At 36.2% G+C, this 15159-nt stretch overlaps 1 protein-coding gene across 1 annotated transcript in view; it reads left to right on the top strand.

Moving 5' to 3' along the window:
* The window catches only part of IL1RAPL2 (interleukin 1 receptor accessory protein like 2), a 1393401-nt gene extending 1378723 nt beyond the window's left edge, over nt 1–14678 (top strand). Inside the window, exons 9-10 of the mRNA XM_033110155.1 lie at nt 926–1096; nt 13954–14678. Of these exons, the coding sequence (XP_032966046.1) occupies nt 926–1096; nt 13954–14651 (869 nt within the window). The 3' untranslated portion in view covers nt 14652–14678. The remainder of the gene's footprint in view (nt 1–925; nt 1097–13953) is intronic.
* Nucleotides 14679–15159: the final 481 nt, after the last annotated feature.

Here is a 15159-nt window from a genome sequence, read left to right as displayed (position 1 = left end):
TATATATATTTCTTTTTCAAAAAATTATGTATATATATATATATATATAATTTTTATTAGAGAGAGAGAGAGAGAGAGAGAGAGAGAGAGAGAGAGAGAGAGAGAGAGAGAGAGAGAAGAGAGATGTGTGTGGCTATGGGCCAATACAGCAAAGGAGAAAAAAAGCACAGTTAACTCTCTGACTAAATGTGTGAAGGGAAGACCTAATTTGCCAATACTGGAAGTATGTATATTTTGAAACAAAGGCTTCTTTTGGAAGTTTGTGTCAAATTAGTTGGCCATGGATTGAACAAGAATAACAGAGAATGCACTTGTATAAAACCCAGCTGCTGTCTCTAATATTTGGTAATGAACTGCTTTTTGTATATGAAGATAATGGCACTAACCAACTGGAAGTATGGCATGTGCTGTGAGTAGTGTCTCTATGAGTGAGGTTGAATTATGGTTGAATTATTTAGATCTTCCACACTCTAAGGCCCAGCCCCTCTTGGATCTCTTGCACATATTTGTGCAAACTAGGTATAGTCTATGACCAAGTAACAGAGCCAAGCCAGCTGGCACAGAAAAAGTTCAAATCCATGACTTTGGTCTATTTAGTCCTGCATTCAAACACACTGAGCTAATTATTCACATATCACTGAATATCACAAATATGTATAGTCAAGAAAAATCACAAATAATAATTCTTTGTTTTATTCTGTTCTGAACATTGTCCATTGCATAAAAGTCTCAGGTCATATCATATAACTAGGTTATGTTGAAATGTCCTAGATTCCTTATAACATGGCATGTGACTTATTTTTCCAATTACTAATGACAGTCACTAATTATAGTACTATTTCAGCTTGTTAATGGTTATAGAATTTTAGTACTTAAGGAGAATCTACTAATATGTACAACCCTTTCGTTGTTCTTGACATTTAAGACAACAAGGAATATGATGCCTATCTCTCTTACACAAAAGTGGACCAAGATACTTTAGACTGTGATAATCCTGAAGAAGAGCAGTTTGCTCTTGAAATACTGCCAGATGTCCTGGAAAAACACTATGGTTATAAACTTTTCATCCCAGAAAGAGACCTGATTCCAAGTGGAAGTAAGTATTTTCAAGTTTTGTATTTAAAAAGTTTGGTTTCTTCTAGGAAGTTATATGGAGGCTTCAGACATCAGAGCCAAGTGTTTGATAATTGTTTCTCACAGGAGATTTTATTAAATTCAAATTTCTCCCCAATGCCTGTGTTCTGACATTCTAACTTCCACATTTTTTTAAAAGGCACTCTCATTTATATTTCAGGTATGGTTTTAAAATTGTGCCTTACTGACGTTTTTAATTATATTGCCTTTGTGTTCTGAGAAAATGATGATCCTTAAAAAATAATCTGTATAAGTCACTTAAAGTCTTTTCAATGCATTTCAGTTCCAAAGCTGGTCGTCTGTCATTGTGATTCTACTTATACCTACAATCATTGCCACTAACAACTCTGAATTTATGCCTTGTTACTCATTTTCAGATTTATAGAAAAATCCACTTACAAAGGAATGTAAGGCCATTGGGAACAGGACTTTCACTGTGTATTTAAATTATTTTTAAGAAGTTCTGCACTATGTAAGCTATAAATGCTACTTTTAAATTATGCTATATATTGAAGCGATATTTGAGCTTTCAGAATAAATTTGGGTTCAAGTAAAAATATATACTTGTTCCTGTTAATGTTCAGAGTGCTATACAGGGTAAAGTGTAAGGGGCATATAGAAAAGCCTAAGATATGGTCCCTGCCCTAACAGATCTTAAAATGTCATTAAAGGAAAATAAAAGTGCTAGAATTAATTTGCATGTGTTTATGTTAATATCTTTGAGAGGGTGAGTGTGAACTGTAACCACAAATCAGAGTATGGGTCATTTATACACCTGAGATAACAAAATTAAAAAAGCTTATATTTTCAGTACTTCACAGAATATGCAATATTTTCACGTACATCATTTCATTTCACCTTTACGATAACCCTATATGAGAGAGAGCTGGTCCTATTATCCTCTTACAGATGAGTAAATAAGGCCTGAAAGAAGTCCAAGATGAGACAGCTGGCAACTGCTAGATCTGGAATTAGAACCTAGAGCTGTCTGACTCTGATTCTCATTTGACTAGATCATGCTGTTTCTCATTAACATTTATTTAGGTTATCAGCTATCCATTGTGGTCAGTAAAGAGACAGGAGACAAATTTAAACAACTGAGTTTTGGCTGTTCATCTCTTTTCTCAGAGTGCATATTTCTCAGAGTGTCTAGGTATAGTTGTGTGTGCACGTGAGTATGCACATTTACACATGCGTAGAAAGGAATAAAGAGAGTATCGACGGGTCCATTGTTTTCCTGTACCACAAATGTAAGAATTTCCCAAACTTCTTCCCATGGTTCTCCACTCTTTGCTTTGTGTAATTTCCTTCATTTTCATGACTTGACATACAACTTCTACATTGTTCAAGCCACAAAAGACATGCTGATACCTCAGAATAATTTTTTTTTTATTCTTCTGTATCTCTCAAATACAGTGTGCATTGCCTCTTTTCAATTCTCACTTGTGCCATTCTAGTATAGGCTCTAATTACCTCAGTCCTGCAATGTTGACTTCTCTCTGCCTTCCTATTTTTTCTCGCATCCATCTAGTCCCACTAATCTGTATACCTCCTTGATCACGTCACTGCACTAGTCAATAACCTTAAACTGTTCATCATTTCCTATAGGGTAAAATCCATAACTCTTAGCTAAACACATCTACAGTCTACTGCCAGCCCAGAATTATCTCCTACCATTTCCCCTACTCATACATTCCACTCTAGCCAAACCGTACCTTTGATACACATTGTGTGTCCCTTCAATGCTGTTGTTCATGTTAGTGTTTTATACCTTTACGTATCCTATTTATCCTTCTCCATAAACTGCCTCTGTGAAAAGTCCATAATAATTTCTATAGCCCTAGGGTTCATGGTGCATAATCACTTGTTGGACTCTAGATTTTGTATTCTTGTGATATTTTGTATTATTTTATGTAGTTTTCCATCAACTTATGTCTTATCTAGTCAGCAAGATTATAAGATCCATGAAGGCAGGGACTATATCTCATTTATCTTTATAACACTCTCATCATCCAGAAGAATACTTGAGCTCATTGGATGCTTCATAGATGCTTGCTGATTTTGTTTGAACAGTGTTCGTTTAAGACAAGAAAAGATAATGACAAATAAGGGTTTAAATTTTTGCTTGCAATATCTGAACAAAGTTTTTCTTTTTTTCAATTGGACATTTCTATCTTATTTTTTAAATTCTGTATTTATTGTTTTTAGTTACAGTTGACATTCAGTATTATTTTATTAGTTTGAGGTGTATAGCATAGTGGTTAGACATTTATATAATTTATGCAGTGATCCCCTGATTAGTCAAGTACCCACCTGGCACTATACATGCCGTGTTTCCCCAAAATGAGACCTACCCAGAAAATAAGCTCTAGCATGATTTTTCAGGATGACATCCCCTAAACATAAGCCCTAATGTGTCTTTTGGAGCAAAAATTAATACAAGACCCGGTCTTATTTTCAGGGAAACACGGTAGTTATTGCAATATTATTGATTTTATTCTCTATGTTGTTCTTGACATCCCTGTGACAATTTTGTAACTATTAATTTGTATTTCTTAATCCCTTCACCTTTCTCACCTGGCCCTCCAACCCCTCTCCCCTCTGACAGCTATCAGTTTCTTTGTGTCCACGAGTCTGTTTCTGTTTTGTTTGTTCATGTATTTTGTTCTTTAGATTCCACATGTAAGTGAGATCATATGGTATTTGTCTTTCTCTGACTTATTTCACTTAGTGTAATATCCTCTAGGTCCATCCATGTTATAGCAAATGGTAAGATTTCATTCTCTTTTATGGCTGAGTAATGTTCCATTTTATATATATATATATATATATATATATATATATATATATATATATATGATGAGTATATTGCTTTTATTTTTTCAGATAGTTGAAAAAAATACCTTCAAGGGGTTCAATCATTGATGAAAAAATTTTAAATACTTCTTTACTATTTTTTCACTTGATTCATTAGATTGCAATGTACTTTTTGTATTTTTTGTCCAAAGCATATAGAAATTGGGTAAAATATATTTTAGTGAGATAATAGCCTAAATTGTATTTAAGTAATATCATTACCAACATGGAATTTATATTCAATGTCAAGTCATCTTCAGTAGAACTCAGTGTGGTAGTGGCCTTTCTACCTTCTTGCATTCCAAAACCATTAGACCCACAAAAGCCAGTCTTTATCAACCCCAACAAATGACTGAAAAATGGCAGTCTTTATGTCTGAACATTTCAATATTATCTTTATTCTGAACTGGAAAACAGTGCTTCACAATTCTACACATTAGAAAGGGAAATGGGGCAACACACAACACAGGAGATCCACTTTACCTGAGATTCAGTAGATGACACTTGCTTATTGTATAAAGAAGCAGCTATTCGTGCATGAATGAGAATGAGACCCAGAGAGCATAAAGGAGAGAGAGCTGTATCTCAAATTTGTGTTGTCTTAGCACTCCCAGATAGTCTATTTTGATGACTCGATAGGTCAGTTGAATCAAACTGCTGTGTCAATTTAGCCAAACAGGTGGTAGAATATTTTACACCTCCCTGAGTGAACTATTTTTTTGGCTAAATTGGTGGACATTAATTATTTGTTTTGGTGTATTATAGACAGGTTTTCACATCCTCTTGACCATGGGGTGTGACACTTATACAAGACACATTTCCTAGCTCAAAACTACAAGGTTTTGGTTGAGGACTATAATGCACTGCATAAGAGATGATAGGAGGTTGTCACCTAGTATACACTGACATTAAAATAACTTAATATAGAAACACCCAAGAAGATGTTATCAGGATGGGCAGAGATTTTTATAGTCCATAGAAATCATTTTAATTTTTTTGAGGTTATACAGCCATCAAACTGAGCAGGGACTTGGATCCTGGATTCTCAGTGGTACACAGTAAGACTCTTTTTACCAGTAAGCCATTGGGACAGTTATGCAGTTTTTAGATGCAACCACTGGAGGGTGTTTGACTTTAATCCTTCCTTCCTGAAGAAGGAAATTCATGTTCTCTGAATTCCGATTTGCGAGTATAACCTGCAGCCATTCTTAAAAGGGTCCTTTGACTATTTTTTCTTTTCCATCAACATTTCAGAGCTGGCTGAGCAGTCACCGTGTCACGATTAACGAGTTTTTCCTTGGCATTTTTAGCACGCATTCAGGAAGTCGATGAAGTATATGAATAATATACTTGATTTACACATGAATGACAGAGTAGAACATTTTGGACTTGGTGTATGTGTGTTATTAAAGAAGCTTCTGTGGTCTGTATTTGCAGCCATTGGTACAGATTTAACAGGTTATGCTATATAAATATAGACACATTCCTGTGGGGGGAAAAACCTAGTTACAATATTATAAGCTATGTTTGTCCCTCACATCTCATTTAAAATATGTTGACCCAAGACTACTCCTTCATCCAAAAACTAGCAATGAGGCCTTTGAGGATTGTAAAAGCAGACTTCATAATATTCTTGATCTACAACAATAATTTTCTATGAATCAAATTAATGAAGTCTATGACATAAGCCCATTCGTGTTTAATGCCTTCCCTTCGGATGTATCTTCAGTTGCTTTTACACTACTCTCATGATAGTCCAACCCAAATTCATTAACACACAAACCTTTCCAATGCATACAGCTTCAAAAGTACATGAACAGATCTCCCTTCACACCCTGCTCTCTCGCTGTCTCACTCTCTCCCTCTGTCTCCCAGGAGTTCTCAAAAAGCTTCAATACAAACATGTCACTTTACAAGGAAGGTAGAAGTGTCTGTACCCTTCTCACACGGCCTACTAGGGAAGTGTCCTTTTGTCATCTTGAACCATCAGAGATGGGAAGATTTGACATAAGTGTGTTCCCTAAATGCTAAAACTAAGTCCTCAGATCTGGACATTTTTTTTTTTTTTCCTGGCAGTGACCTACCTTTCCGTTCTTGAGCCTGTAGCCAGGATCTTTCTCATGTTTTCTCAGGTTTTTTGCCTAAATGTGGCAAGAATTCCTACTTTCCAGTAAAAGTTTGGTCTGTCTCTTCCCAGGCTAGAAACATCTGTCCTGAGGATAGCAAAAGCAACTTTGTTGCCAACAGGCGTCTGAATGTCAGAAGTGACAGGCAACCAAAAGAAAGCCAGATAGAAAACACCCTACTCAAACTGCCTGGAGACACAAACTTGAGAAGTAGAGATTTTCTCACCCCTGCAGCTGCTGGGTTTTGTGGTATAAAATACTCTACACAGAGCACATTGTGTTCATGGGGCCTAGTGGATCCTTGAGGAATGAACAGATGTGCTCTGAAGCTGACATGTGAGCAACAGAACCCAGCTGTGCAACTGAGATCCTGAGATTGGGGACGTTTTTGGATGAGTACCGCTTAGGCTCTTGAGCCCATCTTATCTCAGTGTTTCTGCAGAGATTAAAAAACAAAAATATAAATTTTATTAAATTGGGCTGAGGGCCATTAATCAGAGTGAGAAAATAACATTCTAAGACTAAAAGTAGAAACAACGCAATCCTATAGCTTTTATTTGCCTTTATGAGAAAGCAAGTAAGGGGCTTAAAAGTACATATGCAGCATTTATTAACAATTATAAATTGAGCCACTTCTGGCTGAAGCTTTAGGAAAACGTGTAGATATCTAAGTGGACTTTGAAGAGAAAAAAATCCTTCAAGGGCTTTAACCTCAATTTCCCCTTTTATTCATAGGAAGACTGTGGAGATCTCTATGTGAGTTATTCATGTATTATTGCATCCAATAAAGATACTAGTAAACTAAAAATACTATCATTCATATGGTTGATCAGCCATGTCTGCTGAAATTATATTTATGAGTTTGGCCTCAAGTATCAAATTATCATCTATTTGTTTCCATGCTCAATTTTTCCGTGAATTTCTCTCATGCAAGAATCCTAGAACTCCTTCAGTAATTTAAGGGAAAAATATATAATGTCTGATTACATTCTTGCATTTGCTAGACTTTCCTCACTAGTTTAATCTTCAGTTCTTTAATGCCTAGCACTAGCCATGTGATTGTGCTGACAATGAAATGACAAATGACTGGAGAATACATCTGGTGTCAGATGATCCCTAGTCACTTCTGAAGTGAGGCATGCAAAAAACATTTTTGTACATGGATCTGTAAGTACTCATTGCCAATAGTTCCTCTAATAGCTGGACATATTGGACACCATTCAAGTAAATTGTCCTCTGGGAGTAATAAAATCCTTTTCCAGGCAATCTGACGTCTGTGACCTAAAAAGTGTGAGGCAAGGGTGACATGAACAACCATGGAAATTTAACACATTGTGTGCAATTTACTCCCATGGAATAAAATTAGATATGCCCACTATCTCCTTTATGTTAGAGTCAAGAGAGAGGGAACTGTACTCCAATATGCCAAGGAATGTACTGAAGTCAATGGACTAAGATGTCTCATCAAAGTTTGAGGTAAAGGAATAACCCATTGTGTATAATTTCTATCAGGCAATCTACTGTTTGGGTGGCACAAGAAACAGGCACCTTTGAAAAAATAAAAGCCTAGAAGACCAGGATAAAAGTGTAATAAGTACCAAAGGAACCCCAGAAAAGACTATGAGAAGCAAGTTGTCTTGTTCCATAGTTACTAAGATTGCTCTGATTGGAATTGGTATATCTACAGGTTTCTAGGGCATGATGTTAATGGAGAAAAGAGGAGGAGAAAGTCGTTTTTCAGACTCTCTTTTTTTGCTATTGTCTACATTATCTTTCTTTCAATATTCTCCGAATGTGTTCCATTATCCTACCTCTACTGTTGAAGAGGTCAAGAGAGAAGAGAAATAATTTAGAGACGTGGATATCCCAGAGTATATTCTACCCACTATCACGCTTTCCTACCCACCCACAGCTGAAATACATAGCAACAGTAAAGGATTAACTCACTACCAGAAATATAGCCTCGAAAAACAAAACTGTAAATAAATATAGTTCCCTGCAGTCACAAGGTCTAAGCACATCCATATGAACTGTTGATCAACCTATTAATCAGAATTTATTAGAACAAAACTCCTGCTAAAAAAATGTAGCCCAGCAACATATCTGTGAATTATCAAGGCAAGAACTTGGAGAGGGAGGGGACAGGGAAGGTTTCTGTAGGGTAAGTAATATCACACATTGTTTAGGAAGCCACCTCCTTCCCTCACACACACCTGGCTAAATAAAAATTTTGTAGCCTCAATCTTTGTGGCAGACTGTACAGACAGAATCTTAACATTTGCCAGAGGCAGAATCAAGACCCAAAAGCTTTAGCAACATCAGCCAAGATAAAGAGTCAGGTTGTCAACCTATGTGATTCTTTCAGTTGGTTAGTATTGAGCATCATTATTTAAAACGCAGATAGTATTTTCAGTGAGACCACATCATAAAATACCTCACTGTAAGCCTCTAGTCATACCAGAGGTCTAACATTTTTTTTCCAAATATTAGAATATAATGCTGAATAATACATTTTTATTTGATCCATGAAAAACCTATATTATTTTTGCTGGTTTCTCCACACCAGCAATAGGAGGGGATCCATCTCAGTAACTGTCAGAAATTAAGTCTTGATTTTAAGTCTTGATATATTAACCCACGTGTTTTATAAGTATCATTGTTGATAGCTGTCAATTAGCTAATGTTCACCAAAAATTAGAGGAGTATTATCTGTTTTGAAGCATCCTGTCTCACCCTAATGATTTGTCTGTTAACTGATAGTGGATGTACATAGTTGTGGGTATAAGCATATTGAATTACTATTATTACTATTAGTAGTGAATTATGCCCTTGGCTACAGGCTAAGTATTTGTCTTTTGATATTTTTAATATGCTAATTGCCCCAATAATGACCCTGATATAAGTGGAAGTGTCAACACAAAAAGTAATTTACAGGTAGCTAGTTGATTAATTTGATAAATCAGATGGCTAGTAGGCAATAGCAAGACCACATGGAAATTCATAGAGTGGTTTTCTGTCTTGTCCTTCTGCCTACAACTGCAGCAGATTCAGAGCCTGAGATTTAGAGGATACTGAGTTATTTTGGAAATATATGTATATATGTATATGTATATGTATATGTATATGTATGTATATATATATGCATATATATGTGTGTATATATATATATATATATATATATCTGATTAGAAACAATATATTGAGACTACCATTCTTCCTCCTTCTGTTTTGTTGCTTTATTTCTTCCTTCAGTTTGTTTGTTTGTTTGTTTGTTTGTTTTGCTTTGTTAATAAGTGTCCTATTTTCAAGTCACTTTTGCAGATAGAATCCTACTTTTCTAAATGCACTATAATTTTGGTTTATACAACTGTCTTGAAAGTGATTTTAAAATTGACATTGCTTTGCTTTTAATATGGTTTTAGGTAATCACTTTCTGTGTGTCCTACAAATACTGGTGCTACCAGCATGGCCTTCACTTACTTCTCCAATAAAAATACATCTTAAGGAGGGCCTAGTGACAATGCATTTTCTTTTAGAATATTTTTCTAACTTTCTGTCAACTCCCAATATAGACAAAAGGAAAAGTTTTTTTACAAGTGCACTTATAATGTAAACAATGAATTTATACCAACTAAAGCACCCCCATCAAAACAATGTTCAAGGGGAAATTTTCTTTACAAATAGGTTAAGTGTAATTAGCTTTATTTCATGTCTGATAATCTGGTATGGTTTCACAGCCTTGTCTAGAGAAGCAGAAAGCCATCAGACACAACCCCCTTTTTCTGTCATCATAAGTTACTTCAAACTTTGTGAAGAAATAATGACCTTTCATTTAAGGGATATTTTATATTTTTATATGAATAAAAGAGCCTTTTATGGGATTCCTGCTATTCAGTTTTGCCTGAACAAGTCAGGGCAAGATTTAATGAATTTTCATATGTGCTGTGGATTTAGTGATTTTTCTTTTTTTTGGAAAAAAAAAAACAAAAAAAAAAACTTTTCTTTATTATCTCTTCATGGTAGCAAGCTTTTTAAAATGGTTTCTGATGGTTTCTAAAATGTCTCCCACAAAACCACAGCCCTACCATGGCAAACACCACTGCCTGTCAGAGTATACCCTCGCTATGGACGAGCAATGTTTTAACATGATACCTGTTTCTGTTTAGTTTATTTGGAACTTTTCCAAACCTACACACCCCAATTGGTCTCTAATTCAGGGACAGCAGACTTTCTGTAAAGGGCCAGATAGTAAATATTTTAGGCTTTGTGGGTTATATATATGGCCTCTGTCGCTGTTGCTGCTGCTTCTCCTCCACCACCTTCCCCCACCCTTCTACTTCTTTTTACAACCTTTAAGCATGTTTTAAAAATTGTTCTTAGCTCACAGGCCATACAAAAATAGGACATGGTCCTAATGGATAAAGTTATAATTCAGTCATTGGATGCAGACATGCAACCCCGGGGTAAGGGAGAAATTATTTTGAGCACTTCTGCATAGAAGCCAGCAATAATTCCATGGCTAAAGATTAGCATGTAAAAAATATTAACTCTACCTCTTTGGCTTGTTGCTAATTTACTTATATTTTCCATGATGGCTAGGTCCTTAGTTTTTTCCCAAAGGTAAAGAGAAAGACAAAAAGACTTAGCAAGGAAGGGAGGGAGAGAGGAGGCACAGGGGAATAGGCAAGAGAACAGGGAGATTAAGAGAGGGAAAGGCAGAAAGAAAGAGTGAGAAATTAACCAAAGAGGGTGGTAAAAGGAAAAGAGGGAGACAGGGCAGAAAAAGAAAAAATAAATAAAGGGAGTCAAGAAAGAGAGGTAGAGAGGAGCAAAGGGGGTTAGGGGGAGAAAAGAAAAACAGAGAGAGAAAAACAGAGGGAGAGCCAGAATTTGGAAGCTAGGGCACAGTCTCTCCTTTTCTTTAGAGCCAGGCAGATCTTAGAGGCACCTCCCCAGCTGCTTTCAAACATTGAGGTTGCTGCCCAGCCACTGATCACCATCCCAAGAAGTGAAATGTGGGCTTCACATCTGAAAACTTCCACTTGGTTTTTCACCAAGTGAAATGGAATATGAAATTCAGGGCCCAAGAAAATGGCTCATGTTTTCTTTGGGACATTTGGGCTGTGTCTACCCAGGGAACATTTTGATGTACTGACTGACTGACTCCAGTGCATATGATTAATGTATATATAGGGCAAACCAGGATAATTCAGACCTTTTTTTCTTCCACAGGAGGTTTTCAGCCGGAATAATCTGGATGGTTGCCTCAACTCTCCACTGGGCTTTGCCAGGATAAGCACAGAGAGTGTAGTATGCAGGAGACAGGGACCACTCCCTCTCTCCAAGGTTCCCTTCAACACCCACACCCTGTGCAGCTGAACATAGTGGGATCTCTCTTGACAGGCATTCCTTCTGGGGGCAAAAGCAAATTCTGTCTAACGAAATCTCTAAGAAGCTCCCCCAAACCCCAAATGTTGCACCCTGTTTAGCTGTCAAATGGCAAAATATAATTGACAGGTGAAGTAGGAGAACCATATTAACTTGAAAAATTATACCCTGTTCTCTTCCCCATTCAAGAAAGAGGATAACAGAGCCAAAGCTCATGAGTTCTCACTCAAAGTAATTAGTATGTATGTGTATATTTTTTTCTAATGACTGTGAACGCCTGGGTTGTCATTTTTTTCTTTAAGTAGATAGACATATGTATAGCTATAACTTCTGTTTTTAAAAGTATAGTTTTAAAAGTAAATTAAACTGCATCTCATCACACAGAAAGAGTGTTTTTTATAGAGGTATAGTTTGTGTCACAGATGTGCTCCTGAAAAGGTTTGTACAGATCAATTTTTTAAAAACTAAATGAAAAGCTTTAATTAATGAGGTAAGGACATTAATTGGAATAAGTCCTTGATAAATTATTCTGTAAAGAATTACTTTATAAATTAACAATTAACTCATAATTTACCAGTAAAACTGCATTTTCATGGACTCTTGCACTTATACCATGATTCTGGGTTTGGGTTTTATTTTGCTTTGTTTTGAGGAAAGGTGAAAAGAATAATGGGAAAGATGCATGATAGTTTATTTTACTGTATCTTACAGATCCAACTTCTAATGATGAAGCTTCCCACATAACTTCTTTCTTTTTGGGAGCAGAAAGAAAGGAAGAAAATGAAGAGTCAGAACTGTTGATACATTGGGATAATATTTTTCCACTCTATTGAAACTTTCTACCTTTCCTTCCATTCTGTTTCAGCAGTTCTCTAAATGATAATTACCGAGTGATAACTTCCCCATTGCTACTTGTGTAGTGTTTTTGTTTTGTTTTGTTATGTTTTTTTTGTTTTTGTTTTTTGCAAATTTGAATGCTGATTTTCTCCCTGAATACATAATTCCTAAAATAAAATGCTTGAAATTCTTAAGAAGTTCTTTTCCCACTTAGAAATTGCTTTATCCCTTCAGATACAGCCATTGTAACTACTGCATGAGAAAGCCCTAAAATGTATTAAGTAAAAACGAAAACAGCAGTAACAATGAATTGTAAAATGGGCAATTCTATGTGTATCTCTTAAAAATTTCTTTGTTTATCTGTAGGGTGTGTAGAAAGTTTGCTCATTTTCACTTGTGAAAGAGTTCTTGCTGCCAAGTGGTGGAAATAAAACCCTGGGAAAGAGAGATCATCTGTAAAATATGAATCTGTAAAAGAAGTTTCTCTTTTCAAATGGCTTATACTGGGCTGTTTGGTGGCTCCACACTATGTATTGGACATGACTCCTTGAAAGTAGTCTGTAACCTTGGGCAGATTTGCAGTGACCAATGTTGCTATGTTTCTGTAAGCTCTGCTTCTGCTAGAGGGCACTGTACATTAGATAAGGCCTTGTGCTCTACTTAGTAAAGACAGCTCTCTGTTGCAGCACCTGTGTCCAAGTCTCCATTTGTTAACACATGTGTGTGTTTCCTTTTTTGGCAGATAAGTCTTTGGGAAGCATGATTGCAAAAGGATTATTCCATGGGATACATAAATTGAGTTAGTTGAGTGTTTTTCTACCATGAAAGGGCCATAATATATTAACTTTACTCTCAGAATTGCTCCACAAAGTAGGGCAAAGACTGCTCAGTTGATAGAGTCCTCCTCCTTTACTGTTCATTCCACACCATCCCCCACCTCCAACCCTACTTTGAACAAAGAGCAGCTGGTTCAAATTAAACTCTTGGGTGCAAGCACACCACTGCCCTATCTCTGGGTATGAAGGGCAAAATGGAGAACCTAAGGTTGCAAATAACAGAAGGTATTCTGAGAAATAAGCTATGATTCTACTTGAGATTTTCCACCATCTCTATCAAAATTATTTTTGAGGTGGTTCGTATACATAGCCCCCCTACTCTTTTTGTAGTTGAAAACCAGGGGAAAGCAAAAGAAACCCATAAATATAGTGACCCTTCAGTCATTAAAAAGCTCCAGTTCTCCTTTCATCAACTTGTTGATTGTTCGTTCCCTTAGACTACTAGCCTGGCAGCCTGCCTTAAATGAAATGATTGAATAAATAAAAATAACTGAAATACATCTGAGCTCCAAAGAAGTCAGAATTTATATTAGCCAATAGAACACTGGAAGTAATGATGAAGGGAAAGAAAATTAGTATTTTGAGCTTTTTGTTTCTTCATTTTTTTTAGTTTTTTTATTTTGAAGGAAATGGGCTATCTGAATGTGCAATACACCAAAGACAATGTGATGTACCTTAGTGAAAGACTGGATCTTTACTATACTAAAGTGCAAACCTAATGCTTAAAGACTAGAAATGTCTTTGTTTTACTCTTTCTCTCTTTCTGTGATTTGTAGCATACATTGAAGATCTCACAAGATGTGTTGAGCAAAGCAGAAGACTTATTATCGTGCTAACTCCAGACTATATTCTCAGACGAGGATGGAGTATTTTCGAATTGGAAAGCAGACTCCATAACATGCTAGTCAGTGGAGATATCAAAGTGATTTTGATTGAGTGTACAGAATTAAAAGGAAAGGTGAATTGCCAGGAAGTGGAATCACTAAAGCACAACATCAAACGTCTGTCCCTGATCAAGTGGAAGGGACCCAAAAGCAGCAGATTAAATTCTAAGTTTTGGAAGCACTTAGTATATGAAATGCCCATCAAGAAAAAAGAAATGCTTTCTCAGTGCAATGTTCTGGACTCTGCAGAACAAGGACTTTTTGGAGAACTCCAGCCTATACCCTCTATTGCCATGACCAGTACCTCAGCCTCTTTGGTGTCAACTCAAGCTGATCTCCCTAATTTCCACCATTCAGATTCAATGCAAATTAGGCACTGTTGCAGAGGTTATAAACATGAGATGCCAACCACCACCTTGCCAGTACCTTCCTTAGGTAACCACCATACTTATTATAACCTGCCTCTGACACTACTCAATGGACAACTACCCCTTAATAACCACCTGAACGATACCCAGGAATTTCACAAAAACAGTTCCCTGCTACCTTTATCATCCAAAGATCTTAGCTTCACCAGTGATATTTGGTAGTGAAAAATCTGAAGTCCTCAGAACAGCTATGTGAGCATACAGAATTTCTGCTATATCAAGCATAAAGTACACCTAATGACATCGAGGTGCTGAAAAAGTGTTTGAAGAGAAAGGCACAGAAATCACTTCTGTACTTCAATTTTTTGTTTACATTTTCAGAATAGTGGGGGCGAGGGGGAAGGACCTGCTTTTGTAGTATAGTACTTTGTTCCAATGTACAGTTTTAATTTCTCACTGGAAGGAAAACAAATAAACAAACAAACAAACAAAACTTCAATTCTATTGTTTTAGAGTAGATTTTATGATACCATTGGATGGCAACCTTAGTAATGAGCTATCTTCCACATATTTATGAATATTTCAGTACTTACATGGTATTTGAAATAGGGAAAACTTAAAGGCTTTGGCTGAATTTGAAAATTCTGAACTATGTTTAAGAGGAAAGGAAAACTTCTATAGAGTAACTGAAAAATCAGGAATTATCAAGAAAGAAGTGTTGAGACACTAA

This window comes from Rhinolophus ferrumequinum, chromosome X (assembly GCF_004115265.2).
Source record: "Rhinolophus ferrumequinum isolate MPI-CBG mRhiFer1 chromosome X, mRhiFer1_v1.p, whole genome shotgun sequence".
Classification (NCBI taxonomy): domain Eukaryota; kingdom Metazoa; phylum Chordata; class Mammalia; order Chiroptera; family Rhinolophidae; genus Rhinolophus; species Rhinolophus ferrumequinum.
The sequence above is the reverse complement of the archived record's forward strand: the minus strand, read 5'-3'. Positions and strand labels throughout refer to the sequence as shown.